Genomic DNA, 23,970 nt, shown 5'->3' on the forward strand with positions numbered 1-23,970 from the left:
TTTTTTTTGTTGTTGATTTTCTAGGTTTATCAATTAGAGAGGGTGATTTATGATCAATTTTGATCCGGAATCACCCCTCTTGATTGTTTTTTTACTTCTTTTATTTAAATAAGTGATATTAACGTACTTTTTAGGTCTTATTCTAGTTTTTCTTTTGTGGTTTTTTCATCTGATTTGTTTTAATATTGTCTTAGTACGAAGTCTTTGTTTTGTTTGTCTCGTCTTGGTACGGTGTTTGTTTTTGTTCGGATTTGCAAGTTTGTTTCGATCCTAAGTCGGTGCAGATTCAATTACTTTAGCATCATCAACGTTGCAGATGCGGATACATGATTATTTCGGACATTTGAAGTTTGTCATATCAATTGTAAGCTTTGTCTTAGACATTAGGCCGTTTTATGCTATTAACTCGAATGTTGCGAGCCTGTTTGCAGATTCAACCTTATTAATTTTTAGCAAAATTGAATTTGTAGTGATTTCAATTGATCCTATGAATTTGAATGAATAACGTTATTTTTTACTAAAAAAACTAAAATAAACTCAGGCCAACAAACATTTTTAATAGTTTGAATTTTTAAAAATTAAATATAGCAAAAAGGAAGTGTTATCCTCTCTCTTCTTCTTCTTCTTCTTTCTCTTCACCGAATGAATGAAAGCTATGTCCATTTCTACTACATCATTCCTCTTCCTCTCACCACCACCACCACTACCTCCTCTTTCCAGACTTTCACAACCCTCTTTCCTCCCTACTTTCAAACCCAAACCTCTCTTCCTCCGGTCCCCATCTACCTCCTCTAGACGCAACCCATTCTTAACCCGCGCCGACGACGGTGACGACGTCGACTTCGCCGGCCCCGACGAATATGAAATGGAAGACGACGAAATCGAAGAGGTTGACAACAAGAAGGATTTCGACATTGAGTACGAGCGCGCCGGAGACGACGATATTTCGGCGGTGCAGAGTATGAACTTTGTTTCTACACAGGGTTGGGACCCTGATAGTCTCGTTGATTATAGAATTAACGAAGATGAGTTTCATAAGATTAGTTTGTTAGATTGTGATTTCTTCATACGAAAACCTCCTGATCCTGATAATGATGTTTATGATTTCAGAGAGGTTGGTTAATTGGTTGCTGCTATTGCTATTGCTATTCCAATTTTTGTTGTTAGTTTTTTTTAATTGTGTTGAATATTTTTGTTGTAGATGTATGTTACTCCTCCTGATACAGATGTTTATTCAATCCCTAAGGTGCTTGCACCAATGCCTCAGAAGGTAATCTTTCTCCTCAAATTTCGCCTCACCGACGGACATAGTTATTTTGATTAGGGCATGTTTGAATTGACTTATTTGAGTTTATCTACTGATTGACATAAGCACTTTGTGAGGATAGCATATGAAAATGGTTTATGACATGTCCATAAGTTGTTTTTAGTTTATTTACATAAGCTCGCTAGGATAGCAGTTATGATAACAACTTACAGTTTGACTTTGGGTCCGTTTGGATTAGCTTATTTTTGAGCTTTTGAAAAATAGCTTAGGCAAATAAATAAGCTTTTATGTTAATTCAAAGTTCTGGCTAGTAAAAATTGTACTTCATAAGCTATTATTTCATAAAATACCGTAACAAACTTATAAATAATACATAAAAGCTTATTTATTTGTATGAGTTGTTTTGCGTAAGCTCAAAAATAAGTAAATCTGTCAAATAACCAATTATCCCAAAAGCTTAAGCTGTTAGGATAGGGTCATATCAATGGTTTTATATTATTTCTAACACGCCCCCTCACGCAAGAGCCCACTTGGGCTTGAAGCGTGGATAATGCATAGGCCCACCTACCATATGCTTAAATTCCACTTTTTAATTAGAAAGTGAGGGGAGTGGGGATCGAACTCTAGACCACTTAGTCATAGAGGCTCTGATACCATGTCAAATAACCAATTATCCCAAAAGCTTAAGCTGTTAGGATAGGGTCATATCAATGGTTTTATATTATTTCTAACAAAATCCAAACGGACACTTTATATATATCTTTTGATACTCAAATAGCTTATACATAAGCACCTATATGATAACTATTTATACGATAAGCACTTAATTAAGTCATTTATCCAAACAAGGTCTTGATCGTATAATATCGGTATCTTATCATATATGTTATTATTGGGGGAAGTTTTTGCTTATATAGTATCCCCCCACCCCCATAAAATGTTGCTGCTTCAAGTATGATAGTATCTATAGGAGATGGGGGAATCCATTCATACTTATAATATATATTGATTACATTTGGTGGTTTAGGAAGCTATGCTAATTGCACTTAGAATGATTCATTTCTTCTGCTGTTTCTCCCTTCACATATATCACTTCCAAATATAAAGGTTGTTTTTCTTTTTCTCTGTATTTGTAGTACATTAGATGTGCGCAAAGTGATTTTGGATGCGACAATGTTACAGAGCCACCTGTTGAAGCACGCCGAGATCCTCTGTATAAATATGAGAGGGAAATTGAGAAGGTATGGTTTGATATTGTATTTGAGGCTTTTAAATAAAATTTGAATTCCTTTTATTTCTCTATTACGTTGTTGTATAACCGGATCTAGTCCAAAGATCTTAATGACTTAATAAAAATATGTGATATAAAATGGATAGTTATTGAAGGATTATTATACATGTAACTGCTTAAAAAATCACATGCTTTAGATTTTGTCTCAAGAATTGTGAAATATTACGGAACAATCCTCTTAAGGAATCCTGCCAGGCAATGAGTATTACTTGAGCTGTATTGTATCTTTCACACTTTCAGGACTGCGTTGTCCTTCTAGAGTGTATAGCAATATTCTCGGGAAAGTGAGCTTATACTATAACATTCTCATAAAAATTTCTTATTAATTTTTTTTGGGTATTATTGATTTGCAAGAAAATAAGGGTCTTTTCGATTTCATAAAACATTTTATGTTTTCAGTTTTCATCAAAATAATACATTGGTTTCACTTTGTTTCTGTTTTGAAAGTTTTCTACATGAAACAGTAAAACTAACATTCACTGTTTTGGTGTTACAGGTATTCTTGACAAAACACTACAAAAATCGGAGGCTAGGAGATCCTGAGTTTGTCTTGGATTTTGAGGAGATTTATGTTATTGACTCCAAAACTAAGTCGATCACCAGAGCCAAAGTTCTGGTAAGGAATTTTTAGTTAATTATCTGCTGTTTGTTTCCTTTCATAGTTATATTTTTCAGCCTTGAATTTACTTTTTGTTCTATTGTTTATACGATATCTTTGCAAGTGCTAGAAATGAATTCATGGAAGCTGCACTGTTGCTTAAACCTAATAATCTTTGTATTGCTCTAGAATGTTGGTTGAAATAATGGAAAATACCATTGCACACTGATAACGTTTTAAAGAAATAAAACACTTGCATGTTTGCCAAACTCCCGAGTTAACTTAGAGTTTTACAAGTGTACGGTTGGGTAGGCTTGCGAGTTTGAGGACAATTGAACAAGTCTAACATAATGGTTATTTTTCCCATACATGTCTAAAATGACAATGGTTCAATGTTTTTTTTAAAACCCAAAATACAACATCTGAATGATATTGATAAGACAGTGCACAAAACATGAACCTCACAATTTTAGTGCTCCACTCCATAGATCATAGATGGATGCACCTGATTCTGAGATTCCAACACAAACCCCGTCTACCAATTATGTAAATGATGCTGTATTGAGTCTCAACCACGTAGCTCCCAATATAAACGATGCCAAATGAGAACACATTAACATACCCATTGTTATATGTTGGCATGAATCTAACAGGCAAGGTCCAAGGTGAATGAACCCAACTTTGATGAGTTTAAACCTAGGATTTTCAAGTTACATCCAGCTCCAATGAGGGGACCTCAGTTCAGTCATCCTTCACTCTAGTAATTCTGAAGCTCGTGATTTGTTAATCCGACCCTAAATTTTGAATTCATGTGCTTTTTGTGTGTTGAGTTGTGATCCTATCTTGTGATCTGCGAATTGCTCCATCAATTTTGAATCATGATAGTTTGTTTGGGTTTAATTTATCAGTTGCTTATAAAATATTTATTAGAATGTTAAATATTCACTGTGCCAATTGTGTTTAGATACTATGATTGATTTTTTAACATTATTTTTGTATCAAGTAAAAGCTTACTGATTGAGTCTGCAAAGATTCCATGAGTTCATGTAGACTCTCGGGTTTAACAACCTCTCTCTAGTTGAATTTGTTGCAATCATGTGTAGTAGTTTTGAGATGCCTGATGTTCCCCTTCTCATTTCTGTGTGTTTGGAGGGACCGGTTTACACCGGTACAATACTTTAACTCTCACACTACCTCTGGTTGGGAGTTAAGTAGTATATTGCTCGTGTAGATGCAACTTTGTTTGTTGGTACATTGATTACTAAATGATTTATACTAATCATCGATATGCCTTCTGTAGGTAACAGCTCCTGGAGGGAGAAGTAGAGATAGAAAGAGCGACTTGCTTGTTATAGCTGATAAGGCGAACTCCTTCAAAATAATACACGTGGTGATTATTTATTTCCTGAATCACTTGTTATTTATCTTTTACATCACACCTCTGATATCCCATTTTATATGCAGAGTGAGAAAGATGATCCAACAGCTGTCATAGAAAGACGAGACTGGGCCCGAACCAGAGAAGAAATGGAAAGGCATCTTAGCAAGCTAAGAGACTTCAGCAATTCAAATTGGTTTTGATTTATAAGTACGTACTCAAGCACGGCCTCATGAATCATGATTGTGCCCAGCATGATAGGTAGTTCGATCTAACCCGTCACACGTTTATACAGGCAATTCGATTCAACCTTCCATTTTTGACAGTGTGTGCAAGTTACTGGATCTTATGTATATTCTGTTGTATTTTGTTAGAGATGCAGCTATTGAAATCCAATGATCTATGATAGTTAACTTACAGTTGAATAGTCACTGTTTGGATGTATAACCATGAATTTTAATTCAAGGCATTACCAAAAATCTATGAGTGAAGAGTTTAATATTTTTGTATTTTCGCTGATGAATGTAGTTAACTGCTAATGAAGGTATGTAATCAAAGTCCATTATAGGAGAGGTTTAGGCATATGTTTGGTTTTGTATTCCTATTATTGTCTCTCGCTGACGAATTTGTTGGATAAGCGGTACATAAGGATGAAGTTGTGAAGTTTCATAAGAAGCAAAATTAATCACTAGAGTGGAATCTAAAAAGAGATATTTCAATTCAGCTTGAGCAATTTTGAGACCATTTAAAATTGGATTGTAACACATAAGTAAGTGAGATTCCAATAAAATCAGAGAATCCAAGCAACCAATTCCATTACTATCATGCAAGATATTGTCGAAATTCGATCTTCCAGAATTGTTTGTAGCTTGTTTGTTAGTATAGTATTAGAATAAGAAATACTTTTTTTTTAATATTAAAATCTCTCATTCGCTCCCCAACTCCCCTCCTTTTCTCCTTCTAACCAATTTTTTTTAGATTATCATGTTATTTGTATAAAGGATCCACCAACTTTGTTGATGATATCTTTGAAGTGAACTTAACCTACCATTTTAATGGTGTCTCTTCACTCAACTATATTTTTTTCAACTACAAAATTCGATCATAGGAAAAAAGTTGACTTTGACTGTAAACTCTGGCCCCACTTTTATTTTCAACATAAACATTCATTTGAAATCACATCCAACAGTGCCACTGCCAATGGCAAAGTGATCATAATATAAATTTTACTACTATGGTATGACTAGAATTTCTCTTCACTTGAATTCCAATTAAAGATATCTGCCTATGTTTCCTGCTCTTACCAATCTAGGCTACCCATACAGAATCATAAATAGACACAGGCCCATAATCTAATCTAACCTATATAACCATAAGATATGCATATGAAATGCATTCAAACTATGGCATGTAAAAAGGAAGAAAAGAACATTTCCTTTATCCTGAGGTTATGTTGTGGAGGGTACACTCAATTTCACAAACTATATATCTTTGAGTTCATACAATGCCTGACCTCCTAGCTAACCTAAAATGCATAGATAGATAGATAGATATGGTTTGAGGCTATTGCCAATATATGTTAGGATTGGACTCTTTAAATTAAAAAAAAAAAAAACTTATCGTACATGCACATAACCAGGGTGACTTCTTATATTTCTGGAACTTAACCTTTGAATTAGTATTACATTTTTTTTTTTGTGCAAAGGTAAAAAATAACATGCTTCAAGAAGTAGGAAAAAAAGACAATAATAAAAAAGGGAAGCTATATTTTATGTAATTATATTATACTCCCTCCGGTCCTATATATAAGAAGAAGTTTACTTTTTAAATTCATTGTAAATTTGATGTATCTAGATTATAATGTTGTCTAGATACATCAACTTTGCAATGAATCTAAAAAATAAATTTTTTCTTATATATAGGACTGGAGGAAGTAGTATATTATATTATAGTACATTAATATGAAAGTACATAGATTGACATATTTGTGTCCTAGCATATCAATCTCATAGAATATCTCTTTGGTCTTTTATGTGTTTGACTGGTCACTGTTCCGAACCAAGCAAGACAGAGTACACAACTTGTTCAAATGAAACATTTGGAAGCACATGATAAAAAAAAACTTCAGTTTATTTTTATGAAAATAGAAAACTTCAATTGTATGTTCACCGATGTAATGCAAAAATTTCAAACAAAAATACTTCAAATCTTATGTATCAATCCAGTAAAAAAAAGTTTTGTTAAATATTAATTTTTGTTAATGATTTTTGTGGGAAAATTAAATATCAAAATAGAGTTTAATTTCATCGTTGTTCTATGCTGACTAATTTTTCTTTGTAGGGATTATCGTTGAAGGGGACTATCATTTGTTAACGCATGTGGAGATGGTAGATCAAATGAAACTTAAGAAGGGTGAGATGAATAGTTCAACTGATTAAGTAAGTTGAGTTACGGATTAAAGAGTTGGAGATCCATGGTTAAGTCCTAACAAAAAAAAATATAACACAACATTGTAATATACTACTCAAAAAGATTATTTAGAATAATGTTGTCTCATTGAAGTTTATTTTTTTGTTTTGAAATTTTTGTCCAATAGAATTTCATCCAAAGATAATATGGCAAGGCGGGGTATTTAAATCCCGATTCTATGTGCTCTAGTGGTTGACTGGTTGTGGTAAAGAATAAAGTGTCAAGCATTTGTTCTTTGAGTATGATTTTTTGGCCGCATTTAGTTTGATATTCTAAAGTGGTTTGAGCATTTCTTGTGTTTTACCTAATTGTACTCGGGTGCACGTTTTGCAATTTTGTGGCACTGATGCGTCTTAGAATTGAGTTTTTGTGTTTAATTCATTCTTACAAAATCAGCTTATATGATGATGATTGTTTTTACTTTGTAAATAAGTATTAAGACCGTCTCATATTCGATGTGAGACTTTTTAACACATTCTCTCACGTCCAGCACTATTGGGTTTGGTGCGTGAATATAAATGGTGGGTGACACGATAGCGGGTGGCCCAATGAATTGAGAGTTGAGTATAGCTCATCCTTACAAAATCGGCTTGTAAAGCGAATGTTGTCTCTTATTTATAAAAACATATTTAGACCATCTCGCAACCGATGTGAGACTTCACAACGACGTGTCTAGAAATATGGTATCTCATGGTATTCATTTGATTTGGTTGGCGCGTTATTTGAAAGAAAAATATTTCCCTATATTTCTAAAAACAAGGAATTGGCTCATGTGCAATTGGTGGGCAAAATTAAAGTCATTGTCTGGTACTCGTTAAAGTTTACGAAGTCGCGAGTGTTTGATTAGTTTTGAATTTGTGGTGAAATAGTTATCCCATAACTTTTTTTGAACAAGCCAAAATGAGATATATTAACTTAATCAGCTTCCCTGGCACAAGACCTACCGAGGTAGACTACAAAAATTTACAAAAAGAGTCAAACAATCAAAAACATAAACAAAAATCATACAAGGCCCAAACAAAGTAGAGGACTAGACCACCAGCTATGGTAGTTTAAAGCTAACGTAATACTCGTCGACTTCAACCACCTAAATGAAAACAGCTTGATCTTGTCCAACAAAATATGGGGCATATCTGCTGAGCCTCTGAACAATCGGTGATTTCTCTCCGTCCAAACAACTCAAACACAAACAAGCCAAATGAACTGTAGAAAAGATCGACGCGCTCGAGATCCACCTGCTGAAGACGTGAACTGAACAAAATGATCACGCAAAGAAACGAAATCCACCAAAGGAATACCAATCCACGAACGCACTAAATCCCAAAGAGAACCAACAAAAGCGCAAGATATGAATAAATGATGGGCCGACTCAGCCTCACCACATCCAAAAACACACATGTGAGCTGTAGGAGATAAAACCTGTCGAGTAACCAGATTCACTCTCGTGGGCAACTTGTCTCGCAATAAACGCCACGCAAGGATGGAAACCTTCAAAGGACCCTGAGAGTGCCAAATGAGGTTTTCCGCAACATCCATAGTAACCAAAGCATAAGATATCAGGAGCTGGTAAGCCCCCCTAACAGTATAACCAGTATCAGGATCAGGATGCCACTGCCACTTGTCCAAAGAAAGAGCCTGCAAGGAAATGTTAGAAAGTCAAGACTGACACTCCCCCAACATCTCCTCCTCCCACACCCTTAACTGCCTCCCCCACTCCCACGCCCCTCCATCCGCACCCCACCCTAAATCGAACATCTCTGCCACCGTACACGATTTGTTCGCGACAACTCAAACAGGCGCCCAAACCGCTCACACAAAGGAGTACCATCCACCCAGGGATCGGTCCAGAAAAAAGTCTTTGTCCCGTCCCCCACCCTCCTCACAACATGCTCCCCGAACCACCTACCCCCTGGCTCGCCACCTCCCTCCCTAATACGCACTATCTCCCTCCACCACAGGGACTCCCTCAGACCTCCATCCCGAAGTCTACCTCTCTCAACCTCATACCTAGCTGCCAACACTCTATACCAGACAACCCCCCTATGTCCACCAACATCTTCCAAAACCACTTCCCCAAAAGGGCCTGGTTAAACTCCCGCAACCGCATAACCCTCAAACCTCCACTCTCCTTAGGTAAGCTAACAGATTTCCAACTAACCCAAGAAATTTTCCTAGAATCCTCACCCCCCCCCCCCCCCCCCAAAAAAAAAAAAATTAATGAAAAGAGATTCAATAGAGGAAATAATACCTGAGGGAGTTTTGAAGAAGGAAATGGCATAGACAGGTAGAGAAGTCAAGACAGATCTCAACAGAACCAGACGACCACTAGTTATCCCATAACTTGTCTTGACTATGTTTGGATTGATGGAAGGAATGAGATGGAATGGAACCAGATGAAGTAGCATACTTCACTCTATTTTGCTCCGCTCCATTTCGTTATATTCAATCAATCTAAACATATTCATGGGTACATCACTAATTGAGTTCATCTTTTTGGTTGTTTTGGGTATCTGGTTTTTTTTCTTCTTTCTTTTCTATATTTAAAGTACTATTATTATTTTATTTTTTTTGGTAAATATATTATTCAAAAAAATAAAATAATAATAGTACTTTAAATATACAACAATAAATAGTTTTTTTTTTCTTTCAAAAAATCTATTATTTATTTATTTTTTGAAAAAAAAACAAACTATTTATTTAAATACATTCATGGAAAATAGATTTTTAAGTAGGTTAGCAGGCCATACATGACTTTCAAAAATACCAAACTCCGACTTAAAAATAAGTTTATAATAGGTCGTAAATCTTTCAATTTTTTACTAGGTCATACTTGAATTTGGATTGAGTGTAGTTGGACTGCACGTAGTCAGCACATTTCACATTTGGGTTGTCCAGTCTTAGGACGGACCATATTTTAAGTTCGTATTTTATTTATTTTTAAATGAAAAATTCGAGCTCAAAATTAAATCATAGTCGTTCGATCAATATTGAACAATCTAGATATGAGTGATGGTCATGGGTTCGATCCATGGCTCATTGTAAACCAAAAAATCTAGATATGAGTGATTGTAGTGTATACAAACTCCCGACTTCGCATAATTATGATCTGTCATACTTAGGTTACACACTTTTTTTTTTGTTAATATCCACTGTAATTAGGTTTTGATTATAGTTAACACCTCAAGTAGATCTCCATCGTTTAAGATTGCGATAAAACTAATTATTATGGAATTGAAAGTGAGATCTTTATTTTCTCAAAAAAAAAAAAGAAAAGAAAAGAAAGTGGGATATTTATTTATTTTTATATGAAAAAATTAAACGACTTTTCAAATAAGTGCCCGAAATAAACTTGGATTCTTTTCATTTTCTAAGGAGTGTGTTACCAACCATGGTTTCATTATTTGACATCACAAAGTTGAAATTAAACAGCCAAATATATAGAATTTCAAGCCGCTAGGCTACCTGAAAAAAAAGAAAAAAAAACCAAATATATATTAAAATAAACTTCGTTATTAAGCATAAAAAAAAAACCTCGTAATTAAGCTTGATGTAAAATCATATTTCACTTCCATTTTCTACATCCAAACTTTTTTTTTTGACACAATTCTACATCCAAACTTGTAGTAAGCATATTTTTACATTTTTTTTTCCACTTTTCCTGATACATCGTGCTCAGGTTTGTGTGGAAATAAGAAAAATAAAAAAATTAAAAATAAAAACCACCAAATCTTTGCTTTATTCGGATCAATAAGCAATGAAGGTGGAGAAGCTTATAGGGCATATTAAATGCACATGATGGGACATGTTAACATGACCCATATTATATAAAATGATATTTTGAAGGTGAAATTTGACGGGACGTCTTCTCTAACTCAAGACATGAGCTCAACATCTTGCAGTTCTATGACTTACCTGATAAACTTCCAACTTCCACTCCTATTATATTGAGTGTTGACAATCACCAATGAACTATGAACACAATCAATATGCTTTTTACCATGATCTCGCGGATTCCCTCAAGTGTATACTCGAAGGGAGCATTGAAAACTCCACCTTTAAAACTTCATCACCATGTTTTCTCTTGTTTTTTTTTAATACTCTCTCTCTCTCTCTCTTACTCTCTCTTTCTCTCTCTTTCAATGGAGAGAGGATTCTCTTATATGACTTTAGGGTAATTTTTTGTTTGAACTGTTGATTTGGGAGTAGAGATAAAAGAAAAAGTGAATCGAAAGGTAGAGATTGAAAGAATCGAAAAACATGGAAATTAATTTTATTTTTTTTTGGTGAGAACTCATTCTCCTCTCAATGAATATGTTTGTATGATTGAATTATACTTAGGACTTAGATGATGACAAGAGTTTAGATACTCTTTTGACCACACACACGAAAAGAAGAACTGAATAAAAGTAAATATGATTTGTGGATTTTTTAGTGCATGACTTAAATTCTTGTGTCCACACAAGAATTACTGTGCACGGTTAACATTCCACTGGAACAATTTTTACAGGAGAGAATTCACGGCCTAATTGGATATGTTTAACAAACCTTAAAATTAAACGTAAAAATCATATATGCATTGGAGACAGAAAAACTTATGATTTTTTTTTTTTAATGATAAATAATATTACGTATAATACGCAAAAAGAATAAAAGAGAAAGTTCGGAATATAAAGTGTACTAGAAATACACTCTGTCAACACATAAAATTTCTAAAAAAACGCACAACGTCCCTACAAGAAGACACACCAAAAGTTAAACACTTGTAACCAACCCACTACAAGATCAAGCACGACGCAGCTTCATGCAACTCATGTGGCTGGCTTGCGTGTGGGTTGTGTGGATTGAGAGAAACCACAAATTGTTCATAGGCTCGACATCTTCATCTCAGCACATGTTGGACAAGATTAAGTCTTTTTCCTATAGGTGGTTGAAAGCGACGAGTAGTATTTTAACTTTAAACTGTCATAGCCGGTAGTCTAGTCATATGCTTTGTTTAGGCATTGTATAATTTTTATGGTTTTTGTATTGTGGATTCTCTTGTAACTCTTTAGTCTCTCTAGTCTCATTTTGGTTTGTTCAAAAAAATAAAATCACTACAAGAAAATCGAAGGACCCCTCAGAAAGTGATGCAACGATTAACCTCGGATCAACTAGACCTCACGAAGACCGAACTCAACACCTCGACATACACTACCAGGTTCCAGCAAAAAATAGGATATTTTTCCCTCATAAAAGGAGCCGAGAGAGCTACTATCTTTATCTACAAATCATTTCTAAAATAACAAAGCAAAAATCTCATTTTCAAAAAGAAAAAACTTACGGATATAGTGGTGATATTTGGAGTAGGGGTGGACAGGACCCGTAAAACCAGCCCAGCCCGAGCAATCCGAAGCTAAAAAACCGAAGTGGGCTGGGTTAAAATGGATGAGCGGGTGAATTGGCCCAAAAATTCGGTTTTATATGGTTTCTGGCGGTCGGGTTCGGTCCAGTTCAAAGGCACCGTCGGTAACCGAACCGACCCAGAATACATGTCTTTACACTAGAGATAAAGGGGTTATGCGTGTATCTCTAGGATGTTGTGATGTTGACTTCTTATGATAGACTATTTTCATACCTTTACGGCTTTTGTAATGAAATATTTTAATGCATTTAATAGTACTTAGAACTCCTTTCAAGAAAAAAGCTACTACTACTAGTTACTAGAAACTAGTAGAAGATAATCATAGCTATTGGTAAATTTATTACACTAACTTTACATTCTCTCTCCTTCTCATTTCTCCTTCTTTTACGTAGAGAACAACAAAGAACAACAAAGTTTCTCTTCTCCCTTGTTAAACTCTACTCTCTTCTCCATTTTTATTTAACTTCACAACATCCGAAATGATCATGTGTTGCACAAACATTGAGTAGTATCTCTCAACAACCTTGTTTGTCTCTACCTCTACTTCTAATTTCTGTTTATTTTTTTTGTTATTTACAAATTTGGTTCTGTTAGATCTGGATCTGTTTGATTTGTATTTGTTAAATCTGGAATTTTTCTTCTTTGTTGTGCATAAAGATGATGTGAAGAAGATATTACAATTTTTTTTAACTATTGGCCCAACCCGTAAGAACTCAACCAACTTGACCCGCGACCCGTTGAACCGAATCCGTTTAAACCGAGGTCCAGAAATGGTTCGGTGTGAACTGTATTTAGTCACCCATGGATTGGGCCGGGTGAAGGTTTTGGGCCCGAACCCGACCAACCCGGCCCGTTGTCCACCCCTAATTTGGAGCCGTGGGAGGAGTATTAATTTGTATAGATGTGACAGTGATCAATTTGTTTAGAGTCACATTATATATGCATTTGAAGAGATTAGACATAGTCTTTAATTAATTAGTTTGTCATGTCAACAAGTCATTCTTCCAGCCATAGGTAGGAATGATTTGAGTTGAAGGTTGTAGTTTCTACCAACCGCAACTTCCGTGCAGACATTTCAAATCAAAAATCAAGAGAGTCACAACCACACCAACATATACATAAACAAAACAAGTACCAAACTCCAAATAATACATACTACATTAACATGGTTCTCAAGTTAGATATATGGATAAAACCTTGAGGCTAGTAGTCTAGTAAATCAATTTTCCTTTGTAATAATTGGAACATTTCTATTGTTTTTTTCTACGCCGTTTATATCTTACTTTATGCAGCTTTTATTTTTTGCTCACAAATAGGAATAATGAAAATAAATATAAAATCATGTTTGATTTGATTTGATGGTTGTGCGGCTGTAACACTCACAAAAACATTACCATTGTTACACACATCACATTCAAACCCTAAGCTATAGAAAAGAAATCACGAACACCAATACAAAGTAAACACCGTTATATCCTCTTTCTTTCTCATACCTTGTTTTACTTGTGTATATAACCATGCCCTATAAATTAAATCTGCACAAATTTTAACTTGCAAATGAAACTCCTCAAATGGTTAATGAGTTTAACCGAATGACAAATAGTTTGGAAGAATCAGAGTTCGATTTTTAAGTGAAATAATGGTCGAACTTTAAATTATTAGGGTGTCCATGCCCCTAAAAATCATAGGGTTAACACAAAAAACCCTAAAAAAGCTTAACAACCAACTTAAAAAGTTATGTTTTCATGTATTTCACAACCAAGCTTTTTAAAATCGGTTTCACAATGGAATTAAAGAAGTTTTTGTTTTTCATAAGTTGACGTTATATAACGCACCTAAATTTAAAATTTACAATTTAGTCTATTATTCGTAAATAAAACTTATGTGAAAGGTTGTAGCGACATTTGAGTGTTGGGAAGCATGTTTTGAACCTACAATATTTCTCTTATTCTTGTTTAATATGCGTGAATTTTACCGTTAGTGTATCTTTGAAAAATAAAATCTCAACTACATAATTTTTTTTTTTTAATATGGTGAAAAGATATATAACTAATTTTTTGAATCTCAAATAATTAATATATGTTCAAAATAATTGTAATTGAAAGATTCATAAAAAAACCAAGGGTTAAGAAAATGGAACACACACATACATATATTCACTTATTATTAATTTAAACATAGTAAAATAATAGCACTCCTATTGAATTGGCTTTGTCACAAACCCTTAAACAAACCCATCCTTTATGTGCCACTCAGAAAGTTACTCATCACCAAACCTAAAATAGAACAGTCATCTATTACTTTTCTTTCTTTCTATAAACTCTCTATAAGCTAAGATATTATTTCAAAGAACACAAACAAAGAGAAGAAAAAAATGGGAAGAGGTAAGATTGAGATCAAAAGAATTGAAAACTCAAGCAACAGACAAGTTACTTATTCAAAGAGAAAGAATGGAATCCTTAAGAAAGCAAAGGAAATAAGTGTTCTTTGTGATGCTCAAGTTTCTCTTATTCTCTTTGGTGCTTCTGGCAAGATGCATGAATACATCAGTCCTTCCACCACGTAATAAGCACTTATTATATAAGCACTTATTTTCTTTTGTTTCATGAAGAAGTTTTCAAGTGCAGAAAAATAGCTGTTCTAACTTATTTTCTTCCTTGGTTGGTTAAGGTTGATTGATGTTCTAGATAGATACCAGAGAGCTTCTGGAAAAACTCTTTGGGATGCTAAGCATGAGGTTAGGGTTTTTTGATATTTATTTCATGAAAAAAATTATGTGATATTTTTTGGTAGATTTTTGGGTTTCACCACCATAATCCGGCTTACTTGACCGACTAATCTGGTTTGAGAGTTAGTTCTGTCATCAAGTGTTTTCAGCCCCTCCCGATCTAAGTTTTTTGGTAGATTTGTTTGAAGAAAAATAATATATATAATTATTTATTTTGCTAAAAATATGTTGAGGAACAAGAACCAATAAATCTATGACTAGATCTACATTTGGTACATTTAATATATTTTTAATATTTTATATTGTTATTTATTTAAATATTATTGAGAAAGGAAAGAAGAAAAAGTGAATATGTGTCTCTATATATTAACAGATCTGGAAATAAAACAATATTTAGTTGCTTCCTTTTTTTTGCTAAGATTATTTCAAAAGCTGAAATTTCTAACAAAGATATGATTATGGATCTCTCTCTTCACTGCATGTTTTTGAGTCAGATCTACACCAAAATGTTCATTTTTTGAGTCTTACTAATTTATTAATTCTTTTTTATTTTTTCTTTTTTGGGATATTTTGGATTGAATTCTCATAGAACATTAGCAATGAAATTGATAGAATCAAAAAGGAGAATGACAGCATGCAGATTGAGCTCAGGTAGAAACATTTATTTATTTATTTATTTTATTTATGTTGCCCTAATTAACAATAATAATTAACATATAAATTATATTTGATGATTACATTTTTAGGCACTTGAAGGGAGAGGACATTACTTCACTGAATTACAAAGAGCTTATGTCTCTTGAGGAAGCCCTTGAAAATGGACTCACTGGTGTCCGTGACAAAAAGGTAATTAATTTTTTTTTAATACTTAAAATTATCATATAAATTAATTGTTTTGAAAATTTTTAAAACATTTTTGACTCAGTTTTTTTTTTTTTTGTTACAGACGGAAGTGCATAGGATGTACAAGAGAAATGTATGTTTATTTTATTTGATGAATATATATTAAAGTATATGTGATTACATAGACCAAAAATTAAATTATATATGTGGTTATAAATAAATAAAGTAATAATTATAATATGTCTAACAAACTTCAAATCCTAGTTTATCAAAAAAAAAAAAAAAAAATCCTTGATAAAATTGATCAAAAGGGTTACTAAATACTAACTCATGTAATATACTTTTTTTAACATAAAATATTCATGTAATTCCTTTTTTATTATTTGCTAACTCATGTTATTCCTTTGATAGAGCAAGATTTTGGAGGATGAAAATAAGGAGCTCAATTTTCTTCTGGTAAGTGTAATCTATGTTGTATGCATTATGTGATCTTAAATACTAGTTATTTGAAAAATGTAAATTCATTCACCAAAAAAATCTCAATGAAATATAATTGTAATTTATTTTTTTTAAGAAAATGTTGTGAAAATTAATTTTTTTTAAGTTATAACTTTGCGATCGTAAAAAAAAAGTTATAACTTTGCAATCGCTTTTTTTATTGAAAAAACTTGTAATTGCTTATAGCATTAGCTTGTCTTTAATTTGATCTTGTTAATTTAGTTAATTGTTTGCAACATCAAATGTCAATGATCAAAGTGGTTTCATTCGTCATATAATCATTGTATTGAACTGATTATTGTTTTCTAATTATTACATTGTGTCCAGTGTTGTTGTGTATTATCTATTATGTCTATGGTATCACGGTCCGTGATTCTGACATACACAACATGATACCAAATATGCACATCTTGATTTCCTAATTGTTGACTTTTCATTTTCTTCTTTTTTCAACAGCAACAACATATGGCACTGGAAGGTGTAGGAAACATGCATGGACAATGGATTTAACCGCATCATAAGTGATTTAATTTGCACAATATGTCATTTGATTTTCAAATTAATGCTGCCTAAATATCCATTAATCTTCTACAAAGAATGTATGTTGAATTAATGGTTGCTACTATATGTCTAATATATACACGTACTGTACTCTTAAGTCTTGGATTGTGAACTTAAGTTTAATTGGCATTTCTGATTTCATTGTTGTTTGTTAATTAGATATATCATTGGAGACCGTAAAGTATGTGGAAACAATCCAAAACTTGTTTTAGCATATAAAAAAAGTATTTTTAAATAAGTGTTGTTTTATTTTGTTAATGTGGCATCGATTTTTTTTATTTTATAATTTTACCTCTGAATTTAAAATTTGTTTGTATTTTTTTATATTATTATTCTTCTGTTTTGTTTGTAAGTTGTAACTTTAGTTTGAATTTTAATATATATTTGACTATTAAAAAATAATATAGTTGTGGAAAACATGACCATTTAATTAGGTTAGCATTGGTATATGCCGGTTATAATATATATGGTTGCTTTTATTTAACCTTGGTAAATAGAATTTATAGTTTACCATCGTTTAGTAAGGATTAAATTACTGTAAATTATGTGTTGGTTAAACAAAGCTAATAGTTTTTCAGAATTAGTTTTTTTATATAAACAAGAATCGAATGTTTTAAGAATTAATCAAAGTGTTCGTAAGATCAAAATGTTTGTCTTATAGAGCAACACTGTAATGCGGTGCGAGGAGAAGGGCAACACGAGAGAAAGGATTTTAGGTCTCTCTTTGAAACTTATCTAAATATCTGAGTTTAGGAAAATCCCGTTGCTTTGAAAATAATGGACTGTAAAATAAAAAAAATCCAAAGTTCAATTTATATACACCCTAAAGATTGTAATGTTAGAATATTTTCTAATATTCTGTGGGCTGCAATCAATTGTGGGTTTTGGTTTTAATAAAAACGGGTTGATGTTGTTGTGATCCATTTGATGATGCTTAAGCCCGATAATTGTGATCAGTAATAATGGGCTTGAACACTAATTCTGATTTGTGTAGAAACAAAGTGTAGGCCCAACTCTAGAGTCCATGATGGGTGGTACTAGGGTTGTTATCTTATAAATAGATAGGCTAGGTCCCCTTTGCCGTCACGTTGTCAAGCTAGCAATAAGCTGAACGCTCATTTGTTGTCTTCCCCATCAAAGACTTCAAAGACTGGAGCATGTGATTAGGCAGAGGAAGACCTTGTCTAATATATCGATGTTTTCGATATTGGCGCGCTTCCGGTAACGATGGTTTGTGATTATGATTATCAAGTAAGTGTGTTCTAATCTCATATAATATATCGATCTCTAAATTGTTAATTTATTACATGTGGTATCAGAGCTTGTTATTACGTGAGTTAGAACCCTAATATATGTTTTGTTTTGGTGACGGTCTCATGTGATACCGAAATCGTTGTTTTTAATTCAACAACAAATCATGTTTGATTATCCAGAATTTTTTCGGTCTCAATTGGTTTTGTTTCGGCTTATACATGAACTACTAATTTAATTCGTGAATCATAGATTCATAGCCATGTTTGATCATTGAGCCATTTTTTAATTCGGCCATATATGTTTTTCCAGTTAACCACGTTTGTTTATTTAATTAATTTTTGGCATTCACTATTAAGGAGAATTTTGTTTCATGCTATGCTACTATTAAATTCAAGATAGAAAAAGTCGTGTTCTTGAATTTTGTGTATTTTGAACCGGTCACTCAATTTTCTATATTCTCCCACTTGTATTCTTTCAACATAGAGAAAATAACTTTTCGGCTGATTTATTTTCTTGTGGTTCATATGTTATTCCCAACGATGGACATATCGTATCCATACATACATGTCTCCGACTTCTATTGCTTAGTGATACTTCTGTTTGGGGTTTTAGCAATTTGCAAGTTTTTAAGCTTTCACTTTAATTTTGGGCGAATTGCTTTATTCATGTGATGCAACTTCTATTATGCATCATCGGTTTGGTCTATGTTCAATGCAACGTGTTGCTAATAAATAAAATTTGTTTGAAACATGCCCCGTGCTTTGTAGTTTGCGGTCTTCTTTTATATACACACCGTTTGGTTTTGGTTTTGCGATAAGCCGATAATCATGGTTTTGCAGACTTCTGTTTCAGTTTTGGCCAATCTGTGTGATAATTAATTTTCTAGTATTTGTTTGAGGTTTTGGCCATTCACATGTTTTCTTCAAAGAGTTTATTTATTTACCTTTTGTTTGGCATATTTCCTCAACTGTTACTTGTTACTTGATACTGTTGTTTCAATTCAATTGTACTACAAGAAACATGTGCATCGTTTACATGATTAATTATTGGAACAATTTTGCCAATTTATTAATTATTGGAACATTTAAAATTGCCAATGTTTTGCAAACTGATAAATTGATAATGAATCATTCTTGGGATTAATAAAGTGAGACCCCAAATTTGTGTTTGTTCCAAGTTTTGCAAACTGCCCTGTTAGTGGGTTTAATCTTCCTGATAGCCTTTTGGCTTAATTTTATCTTCTATATATATATATATATGCCTTAGCTATCATATTGGTTTTATGTTTGCTTCCAATTTTATAATATTGGTTTTGGCTAATTCAGGGTACGTATATATATTTTTATGGATATTAGTCGATTGAGTAAAGGTGCACCATATATTGTTAATTAAACCGGCCAATCCTAGAATTATGTTGAATTCATCGTTACTTCTTTGCTATAATTAACCTTTGCTTCGCTTTTATTTTATTCTAAATCAATTTTAGAATTTGTGAGGCAAAATTTGGATTTGAACCTTATGGTTTTGTTGAAACAATAAATTTTAATTTGGGGTTTCCTCCACTATCAATATTTACTTGTTTAATTTTACGATCACTGTTGGCTTCAAGAATGAGAAAATATGTTTTATTTGTTTTTCTCATCTTAAATTTATTTTCCGGCTATTGATTATCAAGTTGGGTTTTGATCTCAATTTTGTGATAGTAAGTTTTCTGACCTTGCAATTAGTAGGGTTTAATGTTTAACTTTGGGAGATATAAGAGAGCCTTATCATTGAGAAAAATAATTTTTAGCCGTGTTTGGTTTTTTCTGTTTTTCGGCTCTTATATTTTTATGAGGTAATTTTCCTTGGTATTGTGCAGTTTACTTATATGTCTACATATATTGCTTCAGTATTTCTATACAGTTGTTATACACAATACCATAAATCTTATTCGATGTAGCCGGTTCTGGTGGAATCAAATTTGGGATAAATTAACTATGCCATGGACACCGCATATATATTGTAGCTTTGTGTAAAAATAAGTTGGTTTTTTTGAGCAATTATTAAAGGCAATTGAAAATTGAATTATCTTTGCATTGATTTATTATTAGAATCTTTTTATTATGATATAACGGTTTACTGTTGATTTGTGAGCTGTTTGAGATGACATTGTCAAAGATCTTATCGTAAAGTCATCAATGCTCATCGACTCTATTTGCAAGGATGAAAGTCATACTCTTGGAGGTTAGTGGTTAAATTATTTATCCTCTTATGACTTATTATATAATTGCACATAAGGAGAAATTCTTTTAAGATATTATAGACTCCTTTTGAAATAATAAATGTGCAATTATATATGAAATTTTATTGTTATTTTCCAGAATATTCTAAAATTAGAAATCCTCTAATCATTGATTGATTTTTTGTTATATACTCCAATTTTTAAAAACTTTACTCTAATGAGTGGGAGTATTTTAAGTTTAATATTTTGAGAGTTCTATTCTGGATAAAATACAATTTTAAATTTAGTGTGACATTACTTGATATGTCTTTTGTGTGATAGAGAAGATAGTTGAATATTTGGTAATATATTTTAAAAAATTTGAATTATATTTCAACTATAATTCTCTATCAAGTGGGAGAGTTTTACATGTCAATTATTTATAAATATTTGTAGAGACTTATATTGAGGATTTTAACGTCCTATGGTATTTATAAAAGTTCGGGACTATTTGGTTTATATCCTCAAATGATTTAAAATTGAAGTCTCTTATTTTTCCGCTGCGTAAATTATGTATTTATTATATTGAGTTGATTGTTTCACAGTAATGATCTCTTATGAGTTGACTGTTTAATAGTAATGATCTCTCCCCTAAAATACTAATTTTCCGCATTAAAAGAAATATGTTGAGAATGCGAATTAAAATAATGAATGATCAGTTTAGATGCATTTAAATAATGCATAATTTTACTGAGTCGTGTTCTGACGAAAGATAATGATTCCTATGCAAGAGATTTCATGCATTAATATAGGCCGTTAACACCAAAGTGGAACCGCTTATATTATTGATTAGATGAAACTTTTCTTTGTAGTTTGAGGAATATGTTTTTAATTATTGATTCCTATGCAAGAGATTTTATGCATTGATAGGCCGTTACCACCAAAGTGGGACCGCTTATATTGATTGATGAAATTTTCTTTGTAGTTTGAGGAATGGTTTTAATTATAACATGTAATTTTCTGCCCAAAGGTGATTATTATATGTTACGATTAAAAATTAATTTTAGATGAAGTTATTGGAGGATGTATTGATCGGAGGAATTTGTCTGCCTAAAGGTGACAAATTTCAAAGTTCAATGTATACTCATTGATTAACTTATCTGAGGTTTTGACTGAGGATTTGACCTTAGTTTGTACATTCTGCCCAAAGGTGACTGTACTATTATATTGGCCTCTTATGATAATACTACAAAATGGATTTCTCCGCTCATAATTATGTTTCCATTGAAATGTTGAACATCTTAAAAATTATAAGAAATTGAAGCAAGTATTGGAGTTTTCTTTAAAAATTGTGAAGGAACGTTTGGATAAGTGGGAGTTTTAATATACCACTTGATTAGTGGGAGATAACTCATATTCTTTTGATATGCTTGATTAGTGGGAGTTTGAATTTTATTAACTCCTTTTATAAATTTGAAATTATTTGAAATATAAAAATATTTGAGCTCAGTGTTGTTGGGATCACTATGCCGGTGATCAACACTATTTTGGAGCTGAGGCATTATATAAATAAATATTATAGCTCAGTGTTGTTGGGATCACTATGCCGGTGATCAACACTATTTTGGAGCTGAGGCATTATGTGAAAACATAAATAAATAAGCTCAGTGTTGTCGGGATCACTTAGCCGGTGATTAGCACTATTTTGGAGCTGAGGCATTATGGTATCTTAAGAACCATGTAATTTCTCTGGCTTTGAGGCATTTGAGAGAAATTATGTCTAAAATATTGGAGCTCGATGTTGATTAGATCATTATACCGCGGTAGTCAACATTGTTTTGGAGCTTGGACTTGTGGTATCTTATGGACCATAGAATTTCTCTGGCTTTAAGGCATTTGAGAGAAATTGAGGACTGACGAAGAAAATGATAGTATGGTTGAGATCACAAACATATCATTTTCTCGCTACACTCTACACAAATGACTAGTCGACGGAGTTTGGTGGTATTTGTAACCATGGAAGGTGTTGTGTCGATAATGATATAATTACCGCTATGATTCAATATCATTTAACTTTTGTTGGACGGAGTCTTAATTAGATGTTGCATCTTGGGATCAATGTGGCCACGTTAAAATATGTTGTCAACCCAAGAGTCGTTTTCAAAATGTTTTTTTTTCAAATTAAATATACACAATTGATTTTGCCCAAGTGGGAGAATGTTAGAATATTTTCTAATATTCTGTGGGCTGCAATCAATTGTGGGTTTTGGTTTTAATAAAAACGGGTTGATGTTGTTGTGATCCATTTGATGATGCTTAAGCCCGATAATTGTGATCAGTAATAATGGGCTTGAACACTAATTCTGATTTGTGTAGAAACAAAGTGTAGGCCCAACTCTAGAGTCCATGATGGGTGGTACTAGGGTTGTTATCTTATAAATAGATAGGCTAGGTCCCCTTTGCCGTCACGTTGTCAAGCTAGCAATAAGCTGAACGCTCATTTGTTGTCTTCCCCATCAAAGACTTCAAAGACTGGAGCATGTGATTAGGCAGAGGAAGACCTTGTCTAATATATCGATGTTTTCGATATTGGCGCGCTTCCGGTAACGATGGTTTGTGATTATGATTATCAAGTAAGTGTGTTCTAATCTCATATAATATATCGATCTCTAAATTGTTAATTTATTACATGTAATACTAGCTTCTATTGTGATCAATGACGGTACTGGGGATGAGCTGAGGCCCACCCCAAAATATATATGTTTTTAGATATAGTATTAATTTAAATATATCACTAATGATCTTAATTAAATCATTAAGTATATGTATTTATATAAATATTAGTGTAAGTATTAGTGCAAATATTAGTTCATTGTCTATTATTGATAATTTCAGGTCACTCGTTATACATAGAGCATTATTTATTTATTTATTTTTTATTTTTATTTTTTTAACTTGGTATCCGGCCTTACATAGAGTATTATTTTAAGTTATTTAGTTTAATTTTATAATAATCAACTTTGACTTTGTAAAGAAAAAAACGTATAACTAAATGAATTTGTAATATTGAGTAAAATTAACAATTGAACTAGCATATAAATATGAATTGACATAAAAAAAATATGTTTGATTAATATTTAAGTTTTTCAAGAGAATAGGGGTAAAATTTGAATAAGAAATAATAAGTTATAAGCTAATTGAATTATCTTATCAAAATAAACTATAAGCTAGTATAATTAAGCATTCATGAAAAATGAATTTATCAAATAGGAGTGCCGCTGTGTGTGCGCTGCTGTTCTGGTTTTTTGATTTGTTACTATTAGGAGTAGGGGTGTGCAACGGGCGGGTTCGGGCCATTTTGCCAAAGATATTCAAAACTGAATGGGCTATCTGAAGGCCCAATTCCGACCGAAAATGGGTTTGGTTTGGGCGGGTTTCGGGTCAAACGGTTTTGGCGGTTCATGGGTTGGGTAAGAACG

General features: G+C 32.7%; 2 protein-coding genes across 2 annotated transcripts; both read left to right on the plus strand.

Annotated features, from left to right (window-relative positions):
• The first annotated feature begins 557 nt into the window (after window positions 1–557).
• On the plus strand, window positions 558–5,048 carry LOC123910213 (PLASTID TRANSCRIPTIONALLY ACTIVE protein 6, chloroplastic). Its single transcript, XM_045961299.1, has 6 exons — window positions 558–1,114; window positions 1,202–1,270; window positions 2,404–2,508; window positions 3,055–3,174; window positions 4,457–4,546; window positions 4,621–5,048. Exons 1-6 carry the CDS (start codon window positions 647–649, stop codon window positions 4,735–4,737), a joined length of 969 nt encoding a protein of 322 aa, XP_045817255.1. The 5' UTR covers window positions 558–646; the 3' UTR covers window positions 4,738–5,048.
• A 9,610-nt stretch (window positions 5,049–14,658) lies between these two features.
• LOC123908935 (agamous-like MADS-box protein MADS9) lies at window positions 14,659–17,216 on the plus strand. Its single transcript, XM_045959678.1, has 7 exons — window positions 14,659–14,966; window positions 15,075–15,141; window positions 15,722–15,783; window positions 15,879–15,978; window positions 16,079–16,108; window positions 16,387–16,431; window positions 16,930–17,216. Exons 1-7 carry the CDS (start codon window positions 14,779–14,781, stop codon window positions 16,981–16,983), a joined length of 546 nt encoding a protein of 181 aa, XP_045815634.1. The 5' UTR covers window positions 14,659–14,778; the 3' UTR covers window positions 16,984–17,216.
• The last annotated feature ends 6,754 nt before the right edge of the window (window positions 17,217–23,970 follow it).

Source organism: Trifolium pratense, linkage group LG2 (assembly GCF_020283565.1).
Source record: "Trifolium pratense cultivar HEN17-A07 linkage group LG2, ARS_RC_1.1, whole genome shotgun sequence".
Taxonomy (NCBI): domain Eukaryota; kingdom Viridiplantae; phylum Streptophyta; class Magnoliopsida; order Fabales; family Fabaceae; genus Trifolium; species Trifolium pratense.